Raw genomic sequence first — 19,981 nt, 5'->3', positions numbered from 1 at the left:
CATGGTAATATTAATAATATTAATAATATTTGCACATAATGTGTAATATACTGTATATATTGAGTTAATACCATTAATTCCATATATCATTCGTGGCTGTTTTTTTCAGACTTCTAGATCACTAATACTGTGTTCCGTTCATCCATCACTCATTTAACTACGGTGGGGATATATTCGTTAGTGATACGGCCAATTCTCGTAAATCGCATGACAATAAAATATAATGTATCACAAATCTATTTTTATCTTGTTTATTTATTAAATGTAGCAATTCGCTTCGCTCCGGACAATAATTAAAAAAAAGCATCCAGGTGTTTCTGTAAAAATCCTGCAACTCAAATCTGGACAACTTATACTATTTATCGATATAATAACATTACTGTAGAACGATAAACACTACAGAAAAAAATATATTTTAATATCATATATATCATATTAAAATAAATCAATATTATTAAGGTAGCTAATTGTCTAATTTAAATACTTTATTATTTTTTTTGCCGCAAAATAATATCTGCATTTAGAGTTTGAATTTGTTATCTGTTTGAAATGTTCAATACTTTGCAAAATTATAGTTTATCTATGGAATTTATTTCAGATTTATGTGATATATACTAGCAATAATTCAGATATGCATGGACATATTTGAATTCTAAATCCACATCATCTTAATTACGAAAAATAAATTAATAATTTTGTCATTATAATGATCATTGGGTTAGCCAAACCATTTAAATCTGCAGGTATAATCCCTCCAATGATATTTGGTATTTCACAAATTCCGTGATTAATTTGATCGCCACAAATTGCCAAAATTTCGTGCCCATAAATTTACATATTTTATTCAGATATTCCACATAATTGCACATAATTAGCAAAAATACAATTTTTTTTTGATAAACGCATTTCTTTATTAGTAATTGTATTTAAATTTCATATTACATCGTAAATTTAGAAATACATATGAAATTAAGAAACAACTCTAAATGAGTCCAACTTAATCGCTTCATATCAAAACCTTCGTATAACTAACGAAGTATACTACTATATCTACTTAATTTATCAATTTCTAAAATTACTATAATCTAATTAAATCTGGAAGACTGGAACGATACCATTATTTTTTATATCCCCATTTATGTTTATCATATTCTCCCAATCTAAATACGTTATCTTTACTATCATATTTTTTGTAACTATTTTTATTTTTTTTAATTTTATTTTTTCCTTCGTCGCCACTACTACTTCACTCTCAATTACTTTTTTCCCTCTTTTCCTTTTTAATTCTTTCGTTATTCCTCTAGTTTTTTCCAGTTCTATCGTTTCTTCACATCTTTTATTCCAAAATAACTTTTGTATTTTATCCATATATCTATCACATATTTTACAAATTATATCTTTATCTCCTTTAACTATACTCACTTTAATCCACTTTTCGTTGATAATACCTCTTGTCAATTCTCTAAGAACATTTATATATATATATATCTGTTACTTCGATATAAGAGCGTGACTTTAATACCTCGATCAAATCATCTTCAAGTCTTACATTTATCTCATCACTATCGTTCATTTTAAGACTTGCTCTCATCTCCTGTAAAATTTCGTAAATACTATTTTCTAAACCTGAACAATGATGTTTTATTAATAATATAAAATTTCACAAATATAATATAATGCTTGGTTTAATAATAATGTGATACTAAAAGTTATAAAAATAGAATTCTGAAAATCTCCTTTCCATTAATCAAATATTTTCCCTTTTTATACTAAAACGAATTTCGAAAAAATAAATTCTGTTTTGAATTTCCCTTTTTTTCATTTGATGTTTTTCAATTTTGACTTTTTCCAAATTTTACCCTTAACAAACCTTTTTTCCTCTCATCAAAAATATCATTTTTAACATTTCATAATTATCAACTTTTCAAAATTTCTTTTTTTGTTCTTCAAACCCTTTCCTAATTTAGTAATTCCTCGAGCGTAGTTCCCTTTCCTAAATCTAAAAATAAATATGAACACAAGAATAGTTTTACATCGTTACGGATGTTACACTAGTAACATTTCACAATTATAATACTTTAAATTTTATACACTTATTTTAGTCACTTAAACTAAATATGATACTGCGCCCCTCAATTAATAAATTCCTTTTAAAAATAATTTCTGGCATTACGAATGATCGACAAATGCAAGTTTGCGGCTACATATGAAAATTTTTTTTTTTGGGTAAATTATCTTTTTATGGTTTTATTAATACGGATAACAACAAATAAAGTTATTGATTGTAAATTTCGGAGTTTATGTTTCATTGTTCATAATAAAATATTGTCAAAAAATCTTTGTGTGAATTATTAAAGAATAGGCATTCTTATATATAATCAATTATTATTGATTTAAGAATTATATCAAGTGAATAAAAATAAGATTACGGCCTTATTTGGATATTCAGTTGGAATTAATTTGGAAATATAAATTAAAAAAAAAATAAATAAATTTTATTGAGTTCAAATACGATAAGGCTGAAAACACTTGTTGGAATCATGTCGTTAGAAGAGAATATTGAAGAAAACATCCAACTTATTAATAAATATGATACAATATTTGGAGTTTTTAAGATATTAGATTATGATTTAAATTTAGAAGAAAGAAGAGCAAAATATAAAAAATATGATCACATTATATGTGAGAAATGTAATAATTATATTTATAAGCAATATTATTATTGTACAGTTTGTTATAATAAAGAAACTGATGCTATTAAAAAAAATCATATGAAACTTGGATCAGATTCTAAAATTTTTAATACATTCGATTATAATTTAAATTTAGAAGAAAGAAAAGCTAAATATGAAAAATATAATTTCGTTGTATGTGAAAATTGTAACAAAGAAATTAATAACCCCTATTATTTTTGTGCATATTGTTATGATAAAGAAACTGATACTATTAAAAAAAATCATATGAAATTTGGATCAGATTTTAAATTTTTTAATTTTTTCGATTATAATTTAAATTCAGAAGAAAGAAAAGCAAAATATGAAAAATATGATCTCGTTGTATGTGAAAAATGTAACAATGAAATTGATGAGCAATATTATAATTGTAATTATTGTTATAATAATCAAATGATAATTAATAGATGCAAAGTATGTTTTATAGGAAATAATGATGATTGTTGTTCATTTTATGAATTTAAGAAATTTTTGGAAAACCTTAGTGAATGGATTAATGAAAATAATGTATTTAAAACATCAAAAATTGGAATTTCAGATTATGATTTAGATGAAGAAGATAGACGAGAAAAATACAAGAACTTCGATTATATTTTATGTGAGAAGTGTAATAGAAAGTATCATTATAATTATTGTTATGAGTGTTTTGATGAAAAAATAAGAGAATTAAAAGAATTATCCCCTAAATTACAAGATTATGAAAATTTTTATCTCAAAGTATACAAAAAAGAAACGAAAGAATTAAGAGAATTAAAAGAATTACAATCTATTTTAATAGATTACAAAAATATTTATTTTGAATTAAATAGTAATTTAGGAATATTTAAACAAATTAGGAAAAAATTTGAAAACACAAAATATTATGTACTAGATAAGAAAATTCTTATAAATAATATAAGATATAATGGAGTACATAATTGTTGGCGTAAACTTCGTTCTTACTGCTGTGATTGTTATGATGGAGAAATTGATATTATTGAAAAAAAACGTATGGAATTTGGAAAATGTAAAGAATGTCTTAAGATACATGGGGATTCGGATGGTTGTTCATCCTGTAATCCTAAACATTTTCAAAGAGATTTTGATAAGTGGACCAGTAGGAATGAGATTATTGATAAGTTGATACAAGAAAATCAAAATATAGGCAGAAAATACGGATTATTAGAATGGATTTCATATGATAAATTTAAAAATATTAATTACATTGCTAAAGGAGGTTTTGCAAAAGTATATTCAGCTATATGGTTAGATGGGCCAATTAAAAAGTGGAGTCAATTGTCTAATTATTGGAAAAGAAATGAATCAACAAAAATTGCTTTAAAAGTATTGAATAATTCAAAAAATATAAGTGGAGATTTTCTAAATGAGGTACGTAAAATAGAATTTAAAAAATAAAATAATTATTTTTAATTTACAAATTTAATATTTAATTATATATTTATAGATAAAATTTCTTAACGAAGTTAGTGGTTATATGTGTATAATAAAATGTTTTGGAATTACTCAAGATCCTATTACTAACAATTATGCGTTAGTATTACAATATATGGAAAATGGCGATTTACGCAAATATCTTAAACGAACTGCTAATATGATTACATGGGATCAAAGACTAAATAAAATATATGATATCTGTCTTGCACTTAATAATATTCATGTTCACGGGTTAATTCATAAAGACCTTCACCCAGGAAATATTTTCATTGGTTCTACATTTGCATATATTGGAGATTTTGGATTTTGCATTCCAGCAAATGAAATTTTATCAAATTCTACCAAAAAGAATATTTATGGAGTAATGCCATATATGGCACCTGAAATATTACGTGGGAAACCACATACATTAGCATCTGATGTGTATTCATTAGGTGTGATCATAAATGAAATAATTACAGTAATTCCTCCATTCAATAATCAACCACATGATCATTTTCTCGCACTGGATATTTGTCGAGGTTTACGTCCAAATATTAGAGAAGAAACTCCAACTTCTTTAAAAGAATTAATTAAAAAATGTTGGGATGCAAATCCAGAAAACCGACCAACTTCTGAAGAAGTATTTCATACATTATCATATCATTTAAATGCATACAAAAGTATGCCATTAAAAAGATTATCATATAATTTACAAGTAAATGAAACACGTCCAAGATTATCGTATAAACTTAATGAATCAACCAACAATTTATTATTAAAAATACAAATAGACGAAAAACATCCCAAGGCTATTTATACAGGTCGGCTTCTCAATTTTCAAAATTTACCGGAACCTATTAATTGCACAAATCAACAAGAATTTATTTCTTCGAGATATACCAGGAGAATACGAACAGGTAAATTTTTTATTATATATTACTCTTATCTGATTAGTAAAATAAAGTTAAATAAAAAATTTACATATTATAGGACAAGTTAACACCTTTCATTCTGATAAATGTTCTGATTGTATTATTATGGATATTGATTGAACTCGGTTTTTATTATGATTATTACAATAAGATTATAGTCACAAATATTCAATTGAACTGTATATGATATAAAATTAATATTCAAATGTATAAAACACTTTTTTTTTTTATTATTTTATAAATTGAAATATATTAAAATATCACTTTTTATTATGTTAAATTCTTTCTGTCTCTGATTTTCCAGACTTTCCAAAGTATATTTGATAAAGATTAAAGATCACATTCACTATCTAAATTCATTTAGAAAAATGATAGCGGATAATACAAGATAGAATTATAAATTCGAGTTTTAATCAATTTAGAAATCGATTTTAAATAGGTTAATTGCTTATGACTACTGAATCGTCGGGATAATTTCTTTATATTATTTTGTTACTTTTTAACTAAATGACATAACGAATCATAAAGCTTATGACAAAAGATTTTAAGATCTTCGACTAATATACATGTACATATTATTTTAAAACAAACAATCTGAATTTTAAGGAAACAATAATTCAATGTCGCTCATATCGATTTAATTTTAATCTAAATTTACTTTTATTACACGTTGATAACTTATGGGTTTTAAAATTATCCTTTTTATTTATGCTAATAAATAAATTTTTAATTAAAATAGGAACATGGAACATTTTATTATACATATACAATTACGGCTCACTCACAATTATGCATTCAGTATGGGACTGATGATTTACGCGATTAAACAAATCGCTAATAATATAGGGATTGAAAAGAATTGGAAAATATGAGATGCAAAATCAGAAATCCAATTCTGAAGAAATTTTTTATACACTGACAATAAGCTTGGTGTTACACAATATTAGAACATTTGAGTTTATTTGACCAGTAAAAAGATACATTTTTTTTGTTCACGTTTAATCAGCAATTGCACCGAAGTTTATAATTATAAAAAAAAAAAATTTTTACTCTTTCAAACAAATAACAAAATATATTTTAAATAAATTTACATATTGTTGTATAATATTCTACAACAAATATTGTATAAACTTTTGTTGATTTGGACAATTGATGCATTATGATATTTTTTATATTTTTTTCATTCTGTCCCACCTACTGTTTTATGAAAATCCCTGCTTCCTTCCATCATGTAATTCACGTACCGTATGTCTCGTAAGTTCTCTTTTAGATGATCTTAATGTACGATTATATATTTAATTACTACAACTACAATACAGTTATGACTACGAGTACATGATATCACGTACTCCCACGTAGTCATAGATATCACGTAGTCATAGACTCATGTAAGCACAATACTCAAAGCGACTACAGTACAAACAATAAATTTTAATTTATTTTTACCTACAAAAATGTCACGAAAATCACGTGACTGTTTTGTCACATGCGCCACACCCTTCCTTGTTTCCATTTTTCATAAGTATCTGAGGGACTTTGAAATTTGAATTTTTTCGAGGTGTGAAATCCTATTTGTCACACATTATTTGTCACATAGTTTAATTTCTTAATCTCTTAATGCCGATCGTTTTGTGACATTTTTGTAGGGTACGCTGGTCTATGATTACGTAACTACGTAAGGTAAAGTAGTCGATTATATTTTTGTGCTCACGTACTCATGTAGTCATGAAAAAAAATATGATTACTTAGTTATGTAGTACGTAATGGTAAAGTAGTTACATGTACTCGTGATCAGAAGCACGTTGTAGTTGTAGTAAAAAGCTAATAACCGTTAATGTACTCATTACTGTACGTAACTCTTATTGTAATATTTACAAATTGTTAATTTTACATACCGTAGAATTTTTAATTTTTTAATAATTATATTGTTGCAAATGGCTCGCTTAGTAACTTTAAACCGATTTTTTAATAGCGAATTTTCAAATTATATTTAAAAATGTACATGTTAATGAAAATAACAAAAATTATAGATATTAAATTGCCAGCTTGTTATAATATAACGCGACTGACTATCCGTTCTCAAACCATAACAGGATGACTCAAAAAAAAGAAAAATTTTTTATCATCACGATGAATATTGAAAGCGAGGTATATCAAAACAAACCCAAATTCACTTTAATTAACAATGTAAATTGTTTTAAATCAACAATGGAAGTTAATATATAAAAGCGCGTCTAAATTTTGGGATTGTTATAAAAAGCACAGTTTATTGTGTCTTTTAACATAATATTATGTTTATAATTATTGTGAAGCTTCATTTTACGAGAAACATTATACAGCTACTTCACAATAGCAGCGGACACTATATTGAAGTTAGTTACGTTATACCTTTTATGATAATTTAAATTTTGTTAAATATATGAAACTTTTAATAATCGCAAATAAAATTAATGGAAAAGCAAATGCTGAATAATACAATATATACATACTTTCACGTGCAGTTAGTTGAATATAAACGATTTATGTCTAACTAAAATTGCTTATTATGCCTCAAGATGTAAAATAACCAGAAAATACGATATTTACAATACTTTTATTTTGCGGAATAGTATACATAAAAATTATATAAGGTCGAAACTCCTTTTACAATCTAATAAAATTTTAAAAGTTTTCATTTAAGCTATTTCAATCAAATAATCAAAATATCAAACAATCAAATATAACCTTTTTGAGCTATTTAGTTACCATTTTCTTTTTAGTATTTCGATTTTTTTTTCTTTTCTTTGATTTATTAAAATAATTTAAGTTTACAATTTTATTTAAACCAACATGGTTTTATACTTATGAATGCTTGCCCCATTGGACACGAAAGATCTAAAAGTTAGCCTACAATTGTTTCTCCTAAACGCAACGTAGCTTGATTCAAGTTGCAAATAATGAATTAGATATTAGAAATTTATCACTGCGCCAAAATATTTTACTTAATTATAAAAATTCCTTACTTTGAATTTAAGAAATCAATAAAATAATAAATATTATGATTCTCATAATGATTAAGTAATGCACTAATCAAAACATTTAATCATTATTTGATGCGACAATGATGCGAAAATGAAACAAATAAATAAATAAAACCGGATCTTTGGAAGTTGGAACATGCCTCAATTGCTTCATCTAACGTAAACTATTCTTAAACTAAATATAATGATTGTATTCGTATAATCGTATTAGATATACTGCAAAAAAAATATATTTTTTTTAACTGAAAATTCCTTATGTCATTAAGAATTTACCAGAAATAACTTTAAGTAATCATTCAATGGTTCGAAATTTGTAATGTTGAATCTGTTATCTCGTGTTCAAAAAGGTTGTTACAAGAAATTCTATAAAAATATAATCCATAATATACTGTCATTTTACACATACGAATCATATAGATAATTATCAATAGTAAAGTACTTCAGTATCTGTAAGCAAATTTCTCGTGTTATTAACTATTCGGTGATTAAATGATCACAGGCTTCTAGTACCAAGTTAATTGTGCTATTATCTCATAATATAAACAAATTTCCCGTATCATTAACTATTGAATAATTATTACTGTATATTCTTAAATACTAGACATTTCTTTGATTTAATTACATGAAATCAGAATAATCAATTCTAGCCCACACACATGCAAATTAGTAGTTTAAAGTGAGCGAAATTTTATTTTTTGTTTTTATTTTCTTCAAGCAAGTAATAAATGAATGTAATAAAAATGATAGAGTAACGAGCAATGAACATTTAAAAGGAAGAATTAGCCGGCCCCTATAATCGTCTTGGAAAGTTCTCTGAATGATAAATTTCAAGCACTCCCCGATCTTGATTAATGTATTGCTCTTTGAATCTTCTATTTATCTAAGAGAAATAGTTCTCACCTCAAGGTCATGAATTTTAAGTAATACCATATTACGGATTCTAGTAATTAAAAGACATGAAATATTTTTGTTCTACCAGAACGGAAAAAAAGGTGATTAAGAATATGTATGCAAAAAAAAACAATATAATTGATGTGTACTTCCATTAATAGTTTGATTAGAATGATTAGTTTGATTTATTGATTTGAAAGTTTAATTATTTATTTTTTTCTGTAATACGAAATAAATCACATAATTCATTCACTATTCATTCCTTTATACGTTTTGCAGTTTCACGCTTATAAAATACATAGTGTAATTGCTTTGAAATATAGATCCGTAAACCATTCATAATAATCGTAATTCATCATAGAATTTTTTGTACGTTTTTTACTCTTTTATTTCACATATTTGAATCATAGATGTTCTTGCTTGAAAAGATGTATCGATTCACGTGGTTACAAAATCATTAACAAAAATAAATCAACCATCGAGTATTTGTTCATTATAATATAAACGTTAAAAAATATTTTCACTTAATGAAATCGTTTTTTTAAAATCTAAAAAAGAACTTTTTATTTCTCTTTGTTTAAAAATTCAAAATCTTAAAAAAATTAAATTATTATAATCCATCAAAAAAATTATAAGTAATAATAACAATCATTTTATAAAGAACATTATTTCTTTACTCTAAGAATTAACTTCTTGATTTTCATCATCTTTTCCCAAAAAATAAATTACGCTTAATCTAATCCAAGAATATATTACACCAAAAGCACAATATATAGATGTTGATAATAAAGGTAAGAAAGGATATTTTCCATCTTTGTAAATAATTTGATGTACTATTCCCGTAAAAAATTGTAATATAATAAATCCATACATATATATATTTTCTATTATTTTAATTAAATATGATAATTTTGATTCATTACTTTGAGAATATTTCTTAATATTGTTTCTAAAATTTAAATTATAGAAAGGACGAAATATATATACGGCTTATAATTAGTATTAAAAAAAAATAATAATAAAGATCTTAAGATGAAATATAATTACCTTTTATAATTTAAATTAGATAAAATTCCCATAAAAGTTAAGATGAACCATAATAAACAAATCACTATTTTGATGGTAGATTCTAAAAAAGTATATATATAATTTTATTTAGATGAATTATTCAAAATAATATGGTAGTATAAATAAAATAAATGCTTAACCTGTTAATTTGAATAAAAGCGGAAATAAAGAATATAATCCAGATACTGCAAGTATCATATAAGAACGGAAAAGCGCAATATTATCTGCTGATATCAAACTGAAATATATATATATATTTATTTATTACTAAATATGTTAAATCGCCAAACAGAAACAATGAAAATATAATTTTACCTAAAAGGAATCATAACTAATAAGATTGCTTTTTCGTGAACATGCCATCCAAATAGAAAAGAAGAATATCCGTTCAATATTAATGATACGAGAAAATTTTTGTAACTTGGACGCTTCCACAATTTAACAAGAGATGCCTATTTAAAAAAAAAATGTTCATCAGATCTTAAAATTTACCGAGATTCAAGACTTACAAAATTTTCTTACCATTTGAAATATCAAAGTAAGAATGAATGTGTGATTTGCTTTAACTTGCGGTAATAATGCGAAATTAACATCTCCAACTAATCCTCTTGTAATTGAACCAATTGCTGATTCATTTAACGTCCATCCGAGACGTTTTGCAACTATATAATGAGAATTAGCAAATTAAATATTCATTACGTAAACGTATTATATTATATAAATAATGTATTTACAAACGATCAGCACTCGATCCATCGCGGAATACAAAGCCCAAAAATTCGGTGCCCAGTACGCATGACAAAGCCCCCTTTTAAAAGGAAATAAACGAGAAAGAACTTGTCCCAATTGTCCCATAATAATAAAAGGTCCAAATGAAAGTAAAAATATTATAATGACAGAAACACCAAGAAAAAAAAAATGTTTTAACGAAAACTTTTTGGTGCCTAAATAATGAATGAAACGAATCAATTCATTTTCAATGATTAAACAATATGATGATGATCTCTGTAGAATAAAATAATTTATTGTATAAATACCTTGTATTGAGGTTTCTTGAAAACAATAATGTCTCAATAGATATACGAAATACGCAGGGGCAAGGTAAAGAAAAATGTGTTTAAAATTAAGCAAAACAGCAAACATTATTCCGCACATAAGATCATTTCCCTTAAATATAAAGATATGGAAAGATCAGAATAAATATAAAAGAAAAAAAAAATCTCACATTGATGATTTTAATAGCTCAAATCACAATGATTTTTTTAAATATAAATATAATTTTCACCTCTTTTGCATACGCCAATGAGAGCAAAAATATTCCATAAAGAAATCCATTATATTGAAAATGAATATGTAATTGACATCAACCCATCAACAAGAATTAAAAATAATAAGTAAATAAAATAAAATCAATAAATCATCAGCTTGTGAAAATAAAAACAAAAGGATATGATCAACAATCAAAATTCCAGGATTCAGAAAAATCGATGCAGCTAATATATTTAATAAATTTTTATTTTTCATATTATTTGTTGTCAAGTATCTATTTATAAATATTTGTTAAATTGAAAATACATAGTTTATTATTATTAAATTCACGATATAAAAAAAAAATTGACTTACTTTTTCAATGCATAAAATAGTACTAATTCGCTAATAATTACTGTCGCTCGTTGAAAATAAATTGTTGCATCACTTGTATAATTTAAATTATCCACTCTAAGCATTTCTTTGTCGGCTAATGGCGCGAATTGTGATAAGATCCATTCGAACCATGCAAAAAATGGAGGATAATCTAATGTCCATTCACTCCTATCCTCATAATACCATTTCGATATTGGTAAGCTATGTGTAATAGCAAGCCAATTCCGATGAACTTCAAAATCTGTTGAACGACTTGTAAATAAAATAAACAAATTAAAGTGAAAACCATAAAAGTTCACAATTTAATTTAATTTAGCTTACTATGTAGGAAATAATAATAACTTAACAAATGTACTAAAAATTATCAAATCTTTTAGCATAGTTATAATTAAGAAATAGATAAAGTTCTGTCAAGTGTCAACACTTAAATTGATATACATGCATTTGGCAATCTATATTTGGAATCAATATAAACTTTTTAGGACATAAAAATTAATTAACCAAAAGTTTTCAAATTAACATATTTATTTGAATCATTTAATGTACTGTACAAAAAATTTGATACACAATTAATTTAATATAATGTACATTATACTTAGATTTATTTTTTGCAGTGTATCAAATAATGTGACATATAGTTTTTTTTTTTACAAAAGTTCCAAATAAGCATATTAACTAGCGTACTAAGCCTAACCTAACCTAAACTCTGCAAACCAACGTTTTATGCAGAATGCGTAAAAATAAAAATTCTCCATATTTTAAAATCAATATAATTAAACGGACCTTCAATCCTCTCTAAATACAACTATAAGCAAATTCGGTACTCAATATTAATACTTAATTATTAACATATGATAAAAGTTCAATTAAATTAAATTGTCTAAAAATGAATATTAAAGAAAGATTAACGACAAAATTATTTAAATTATTTTTTACCTTACTGAAACAATCAAAGTTAGTTTTTTAGGCTATTTTCATCCTCTTTATCTCCATGATATCCGGAATCCTCTTCGGAATCCTTACTTTTGATCTTTGTAGTTCTATTTAGTTCTGAGAAAGGTGTAGTTCTAGATAACCATGTTAGTGCTTCAACTCGATGATGTTCTCCTGAAGGTGCTCTACTTCTAGGCCTTGAACTTGATCCACTAGCCCATGAACTTGTTCTACTACGACCTGACGTGCTTCCATTATTTTTCTCTAAAAAGTAAATTGCATCATCAAATTCTGATGTTTCTCCTTGACGTTCCCAATTAAATACCCTATCATCTAGCCAGTCTATTGGTGATTGGAATAAACTCTTAGAAGATGTAGGTATTGCGGTACGTTCTACTGTCTGAGCTATTCTTTCAGCATCAAAATCGTGATAAATTTGTGGTGCCAACTCATTGATAAGACTAGTAATATCGGTTGACAGTTGTTCACGAACTGTGCGTAAATTTTTAATAGAAGATTTGGCCCATGGAAGTAATGACAGAAAAAGTGGACGAATTGATCTAAGTATAATATCAATAAGTATTATTTCCTTTTGTTTAAAAGTACCAAATTAGGTACATTATATATAAGAATATTACCAATCTTACTTGTAAATATCAATTCCGCTCTCATACAATCTAATCGTTACATAACTTCCCGTAACTAAAGTGCAAAAAGTCGATATAGGAGCAAAAACTTTCCATTTTAATATCCATTTTTTTTTAAATGAAATGAGCACTACAATGAATGTATAGAAGCCATAAAGGGTTGGTGTAACAACAAGAGCAACTAGTAATTTCCACGTCGCAAGCACATCACGTCCGGCCACTTTGACTGACGATCCACGAACAGCTTCTGTTCAGTTATAAAATATAATTAGTACATAAAATAAATAAATAAATTTAATTTATTAACATAAAAAAAAAACCTTTGGCCTTTTTTGCGCTAATTTTACGCGCAATTATTACGAGTGGTAGGTTTAGAATAAACCTAAGTAAATATAAACATTAATATAACAAACTAGATTGTTAAATGAAATTTAGGTAAAAAATTTCATTTACCCTGGCAAACCTAAAATACCCCATGTTGCTAATAGCATCACTCGATAAAACAATAATCCGGCAGCTCTAGTACCTCCCATAGATAACTTATTAACTTGATGATCCTTTAATCCATGATATTTTAATAGCCTATTATATTCCATAACCCTTTTTCGCATTTCCTGAACTCTCGAGTCATCCTTAAAATGCTCATATCCGGCCACAAATCGCCGATTTAATTCAACAATTTGAGAAATCGGAAGCCTCCTATGAGCTGGCTTATATAACCGACGTCCAGCTTGTATGAACTAAAAATAAATATAATAAAAAATTACGCTTTGAAGTATCTAGCAGAAAGTTGAAAATAATAAACCAACCATTAGTGTCTCGTAATCTGGAGTATTAACAGTCACAGCTTTTAAACAGTTGTAAATTATTTCCAATAGTTTAGAACAAGCTTCTCTTTTTGATGAGCCACCTTCCTTAAATTTCTCTACTAAATCAGGTGTAATAGAAATTGGAGTTCCAAATTCTATAACAGCACGTGATCTAAAATGATGGGCATGAAAATAATTCAAACCTATAAAAAAAAAATTAGATATAGCCTACTTTGAAGATAACAAACAGAAGAATCTCTATAATAATTAATTACCACACGGAACTATTTTGACATTCAGATCAGGATTCATAGCAATAGCTCCTAAAGCCATTATTGTGACGCCAGCTAAAATAAAAAAAAAAATTTTTTTTATAAATATTTTTAATACAAAAGATTAGAAACCCATTTTTGGACAATACCTTTAAGGGGTAAGATTTCTGTGCGGTCATGACTGCCACCCTCTGGAAATATTCCAATGCAATGACCAGCTTTCAAAGTATCAAAAACAATTCTATACACTTGACTCTGATCAATATGCGGTATACACTTATAAGATGTTCCTTCTGGATCTGTAAGCATGTCTAAAGCATTTGGATCTTTGAATTCTTTTTTTATAATCAATTCGGTGTCCGAAATTATCTCTTTCACTTCAGATGAACCGTAATCCATAGGAAGGGCGATTTGTGAACCAATTGTCAATTGCTGTGTAAACGCAGTTTCGATGCCAGTGATTCGAGTTGGATCAGTTTTGCGATTGAGAAGTTGGATTCGTCCTATTCCAGGTTTAGCTAAATCTTGAGGTCTTGTGACTGGAACTAGAAATATATAATATTTAAATTAAATTCATTACAAAAATGTTTTTTTTCGATCTCTAACTTACTTGCATGAACAGCGCGAGCCATTCTTCCTATGTATCGACGGTGCATCGATTTTTCTGCAATCAAGAATGAAACGCGCCGTTGGCAATCCCTCATCAAGATTAATGGATCAACAAACTAATAAAAAATAATTAAAGTTAATATGGAACAAAATAGGGTATTCGATAGGTAGTTAAAAGAATCGATCTAACAGATATAACATTTCTTCCCAACTACGAATTCCGTACGAACCCACCCACGTACTATTATTTTATTAAGAACTTCTTTGGCGAGTGATTTGAATCCTTTACGTTCTAATGTAGTTGAAAGATTATATCAAATTCGATTTTATGCCTTTACCTGATTTGCGTGAGGCGCGGCAACAAATATTACTGGTCCCTCCTTCGGTATTTTATGTGATCCACGAGGGCTTATTTCACGGAAGAAAATGTCTAACACTACGTTAAAGAAACTGGCAGCGATATCATAACTCTGAAGAGGCATTTTCAATTTTCCGGTCAGAATAATTTTTCTAAAAATTTGTACTGTTCAGGAAAAAATATTTGCAAATGATATTAAATTATATTTTATGAAATTCAAATTTTTATATCAAAAGAAACGTTTATTTAATTAAATAAATATTGGAATTTTTTTTTTTAAAAAAAAAGACAAATCTAGATTTATTTATACTTTTTTATTTAGTAACCTTTTTAGTATCGTGAGAAAATTAGAATTGGGAATCTGTAGTACTACAATACTACAACTTAATCAGTTAACAAGTTGATTTCGTATTTTGTTTATGGTAACTTCCAACAGTTTTGAAAATCTTTGCCGCTTGTGCCGCTTGAAAGGTTGGGGAGACGCGTGATCGCGGCGCATTAACGTCATAATTTTCGTAAATGCATTATTTAGATTAAGTTATATAAACAACCATGTGACATTTATGACGTAAACGAAATAAAGTTGTATGTCTGCGAAAATTTCACACATTCAAAAAGTTCATGTTTCAAATAAATACACTGTCTCCTGGTAATAATACTTTTAGAACTAATCACACCATGAATACAACGTGGGAACAAGTTCGTCGGGAAGTCAGAGAATACCGAAGTTCTGCACAGCCGTCCAACGTTATAAATATTAAAGATTTTTGTTTTGACGAAAGAAATAATCGCGCATACTTTCTAGCAACGGATCCTTCCCGAATGAAAACCTCAACTTTATTTGTAGTTGATTTGCCCCAGTATGATAGTAGGGATCAGTTAATCGAAACTGGAATAACGGGGGACACTCAAGGTTCTCAAAATGGGACTGCCAATCCTGATTGTAATTATCCCTTCAGTTTTTCTAATAATGAATTTCAGGTGAAAGGTAGGTTCTTTTTTTAAACTTTTATTTGTAGATTTCTTTATTCTTATTTTGCATAACAGGAATGCGAGAAATGAGTAGCCAAATAATTAACCAATACGAAGTGACCTGACTTTGATAGTTATAGTTTAGTTTGCTGATTTTACATCATTTTTGGAAAATTTTATCATATAAACATAATCTGAAATTATTTATATTTATTCATTTCCATATTATTTTGTAGAATTTTCCTATACTTTTTGTCCATCTACTTCCAACAATACATCTTCACTCTCACCATCTATCAAATTATCAGATTCGGATGGTTTTAATATGAACAAAATGTTTTCTACTTCATATCCAAAAAATCCAAAGACTTCGAATAATTTAAATGCGTTATCAAAGATTCCAGTTGTAGAATGGAAACCTCTACTTCCAGAATCATGGTTGAAAGAAAAGTCTGTTTCAGAGACTTTATCGCGCGAAGAATTGTTTGTTAAAGAACGGAGAAGATTAGCCTTACAGGGTATAACGAGCTATCAATTCGACTCACATAGTGGACAAATTTTATTCAGTTATGGAAGCGGAATTTATTTGGGACATGTTGCCAAGGTTTAATTTGTATTTACAATTAATATTACATCATCCACTATCAATTATTAAATTCTATGACTTTTTTAATTCGCGTGTATATTTTTTAGAATGGAGAATTTTATCCACGTCCTATAACACCTTACTCTTCAGGGCCAATAATATATTCAGGCAGCATTTTAGGTTATCCTTTAAATCATTCACCTCAACACAATAATATATCACCTATTTCATCTCCTTCAACTACCGCTTCATCTTCTCCATCACCTTCACCATGTTGTTCGTCACCAATAAATTCCGTACCACCACGATTAGATCCAAAATTAGGTGGCCGCAATCATAACTTAGTCGCCTTTATTCGAGATCGAGATATATGGGTGACTACGTCCAACGGTTGCGAGACTCAATTGACATTTTGCAATGACCATGATCGCGATGGTACAGCAGCGTTAAGCTGTGGGGTTGCAGAATTTGTTATGCAGGTAAAACGGAAAATTTTGATTTCAGAAATTATATATCTGTTCTACAGATCAAACGAAAACTTAGGATTTTATTGTGTTTTTTTCGTATGTCCATCAAAGGAAGAATTCCACCGATTTACGGGTTATTATTGGGCACCACCTTCGTTATCAAATTGTATGAAAGATCAACTTGAGCGTATTTTATACTTGCAAATTTCGGAATCAATGGTCGATTTAGTGTTAATATCAAGACCAGGTCCACAAGGAGAAGTAGAAGAATATAGATATCCAAAAGCTGGTACCTTATTATAATTTGATATTCAAAATTGTATACATATATATGACTTTTTATAATCTTTGGAATTTTAATTAGGTACACCAAATGCTGTGAGTGATTTACAGATTGTAGAGTTTATTCCTCGATATCATGAAGAGGAGGTAAATAAGAATGAATATATTTATTCAATAATTTTGAAGTCATTTTTTCTTTTTAAGTGTCAATCATTTGACACGACCGATCTTTAAAGGATTCTTATGAACCCGTTCATAAAAGACTTTGGGGTAATGCTGCCTTGGATAAACTCTTTCCTTGGATGGAGTATATCGTACGGTTTGGGTGGTGTCCAAATGGCAAAAGGTATTAGCATTATTAATTTTTTCTTTTTTTTAAAATTTCCTACTAAGCATTTTTGTAAATGTACGTTTATTTACCAATAAATTATAAATATATTATACGTAAAAAGTGTGTGGGTGCAATTGCTTGACAGACTACAGAAACGAACAGCAATTGTAAAAATACCTATTTGCAATTTTATGAGTATAACGGAGTATCAACAGACATGTGGACAATATGACGATTTATGTGTATCAAGAATAGAAGTTGTATATGAAGAAAGAAGTGATGTTTGGATAAATGTAGGTAACTCAATTCTTTATTTAAAAATTTATATTTAACAAAAAATAATTTTTTATTAAATATTAATAATATAATTTGAATAAATGGTTGTTAGGTCACAGATATATACTATTATTTCAATGTTGATGATGATTTTGATAATCAAAGATCTGGGGTACACCTTGCTTCACCTTCTTCAATGACTTATACACTTCAAACACCTTTATTACCCACTAAACTTTTTATAACTTCTGAAAGTAGTGGGTTTCGTCATCTTTATCTTGTGGTGAAACCTTCTGCTTCCTCACCAAATTATCATATTAGAGCAATTACAGCTGGAAATTGGCCTATTGTAGACAGACCAATATATGTTGATACAAAAAGACAATTAGTTTATTTTACCGCAAAGAAAGATACACCATTAGAGACGCATTTATACGTCGCTAGTTATTCTGAAGGTGCGGATCCTTTGACGGTAGTACGATTAACAGAATTAGGATATAGTCATACAGTAGTAATGGATGAAAAATGTGAAAGATATTTAGATTGGTTTTCTAGTGTTAGTGAGAAACCACGATGTAGTGTACGATATTTAGTATGGAATGAGAGAAATATTTTTCCTAGTGTTAGTGAGACGATGGGTCTATTTGTAAAAGGTGGTAAAGAAGACGATGAGAAGGAATGGGACGATAAGAAACTTTCAAAAAAAGTTCCTATAGGAGAATTTTTTGATTTTATAAATAATGACGGTGTAAAAATATATGGGTGTATTTACCGGCCGGAAAATTACGTCTCTGGAAAAAAATATCCCACACTTTTAAGCATTTATGGCGGTCCAAAATCTCAGGTTAATTGAAAATTTTGTTTACCGTGTTTAATTTTTAATATATTTATATTATTATTTTTTTTTTTGGTCAACTCTTAATTCAGATGGTGACTAATGATTATAAGTACCCGCGATTTCTTCGATTGTTCCTCGCAACACGACTTGGATTTACGGTAGTTTTAATTGATGGTCGTGGTTCTTCAGATAGGGGTGTAACGTTTGAGTCTTATCTTAAAGGTCGTATGGGTACTGTTGAACTTGAGGATCAGATTGCAGGACTTAATTACTTAGCATCTAAAAAAATGGGAGTTGATCTAGAAAGAGTAGCCATTACCGGATGGAGTTATGGAGGATATTTAAGTCTAATGGCGTTAGCTCAATATCCACGCATATTTAAATTAGCCATCGCTGGAGCACCCGTAACGCAATGGGAACTTTACGACACAGCTTACACTGAACGTTATATGGGGCTTCCGTCGGAAAATCAGGAAGGGTACCGTAAAGGAAGTGTTCTTAATTGGGCTGACAAATTTCCCGATAAGTATGTTTATGATTGAATTGTAACTTTTTTTTAGTTTTATTAATGTTTCATGTACCTCGACTTGTTTAGTGAAAATCGGCTATTAATTGCCCATGGGCAAATTGATGAAAACGTTCATTTCAAAAATTCCGAATTGTTAGTGTCTGCGTTGGTTAAACAAAACAAACCACATAAATTACAACCATATCCGACGGAAAGACACGGTCTAAGACATGCTAATGTAGCCGAACATTTTGAAACTTTAATGTTTTTTTGGCTAGTGAATTATCTATAACGGTTAAAGCCTGAATTATCTTTTGAGGTTTTTTTTTGATGTAATATAATAGTTTTTCAAAAGATTTTTAATCATCAATTTTGAATTATGAAGAAGGG

The 19,981-nt window shown here is 27.8% G+C and overlaps 4 protein-coding genes across 4 annotated transcripts; 2 read left to right on the top strand and 2 right to left on the bottom strand.

The window, feature by feature from the left end:
- Window positions 1–2,540: 2,540 nt before the first annotated feature.
- On the top strand, window positions 2,541–5,200 carry OCT59_004196 (uncharacterized protein; the record flags this gene model as incomplete). The annotated part of the gene is made up of 4 exons (XM_066148130.1): window positions 2,541–4,100; window positions 4,177–4,262; window positions 4,707–5,065; window positions 5,139–5,200. The coding sequence occupies 4 exons, from the start codon at window positions 2,541–2,543 to the stop codon at window positions 5,198–5,200; spliced, it is 2,067 nt and encodes a 688-aa protein (XP_065996758.1).
- A 4,469-nt stretch (window positions 5,201–9,669) lies between these two features.
- On the bottom strand, window positions 9,670–12,083 carry OCT59_004195 (uncharacterized protein; the record flags this gene model as incomplete). Its single annotated transcript, XM_066148129.1, has 10 exons — window positions 9,670–9,940; window positions 10,039–10,120; window positions 10,200–10,297; window positions 10,375–10,511; window positions 10,582–10,721; window positions 10,794–11,003; window positions 11,097–11,226; window positions 11,518–11,602; window positions 11,683–11,955; window positions 12,025–12,083. The coding sequence occupies 10 exons, from the start codon at window positions 12,081–12,083 to the stop codon at window positions 9,670–9,672; spliced, it is 1,485 nt and encodes a 494-aa protein (XP_065996757.1).
- Window positions 12,084–12,658: 575 nt separating this feature from the next.
- OCT59_004194 (uncharacterized protein) lies at window positions 12,659–15,455 on the bottom strand (the record flags this gene model as incomplete). Its single annotated transcript, XM_025315834.2, has 9 exons — window positions 12,659–13,196; window positions 13,284–13,530; window positions 13,604–13,665; window positions 13,737–14,023; window positions 14,093–14,295; window positions 14,368–14,439; window positions 14,514–14,909; window positions 14,975–15,089; window positions 15,312–15,455. 9 exons carry the CDS (start codon window positions 15,453–15,455, stop codon window positions 12,659–12,661), a joined length of 2,064 nt encoding a protein of 687 aa, XP_025181858.1.
- A 554-nt stretch (window positions 15,456–16,009) lies between these two features.
- On the top strand, window positions 16,010–19,883 carry OCT59_004193 (uncharacterized protein; the record flags this gene model as incomplete). Its single annotated transcript, XM_025315833.2, has 10 exons — window positions 16,010–16,319; window positions 16,540–16,907; window positions 16,997–17,368; window positions 17,468–17,645; window positions 17,721–17,785; window positions 17,875–17,984; window positions 18,091–18,262; window positions 18,358–19,089; window positions 19,173–19,609; window positions 19,679–19,883. The coding sequence occupies 10 exons, from the start codon at window positions 16,010–16,012 to the stop codon at window positions 19,881–19,883; spliced, it is 2,949 nt and encodes a 982-aa protein (XP_025181857.2).
- Window positions 19,884–19,981: the final 98 nt, after the last annotated feature.

This window comes from Rhizophagus irregularis, chromosome 12 (genome assembly GCF_026210795.1).
Source record: "Rhizophagus irregularis chromosome 12, complete sequence".
Taxonomy (NCBI): Eukaryota; Fungi; Glomeromycota; class Glomeromycetes; order Glomerales; family Glomeraceae; genus Rhizophagus; species Rhizophagus irregularis.
Note: the sequence above shows the minus strand (reverse complement) of the source record. Positions and strands in the feature narration are given on the sequence as shown.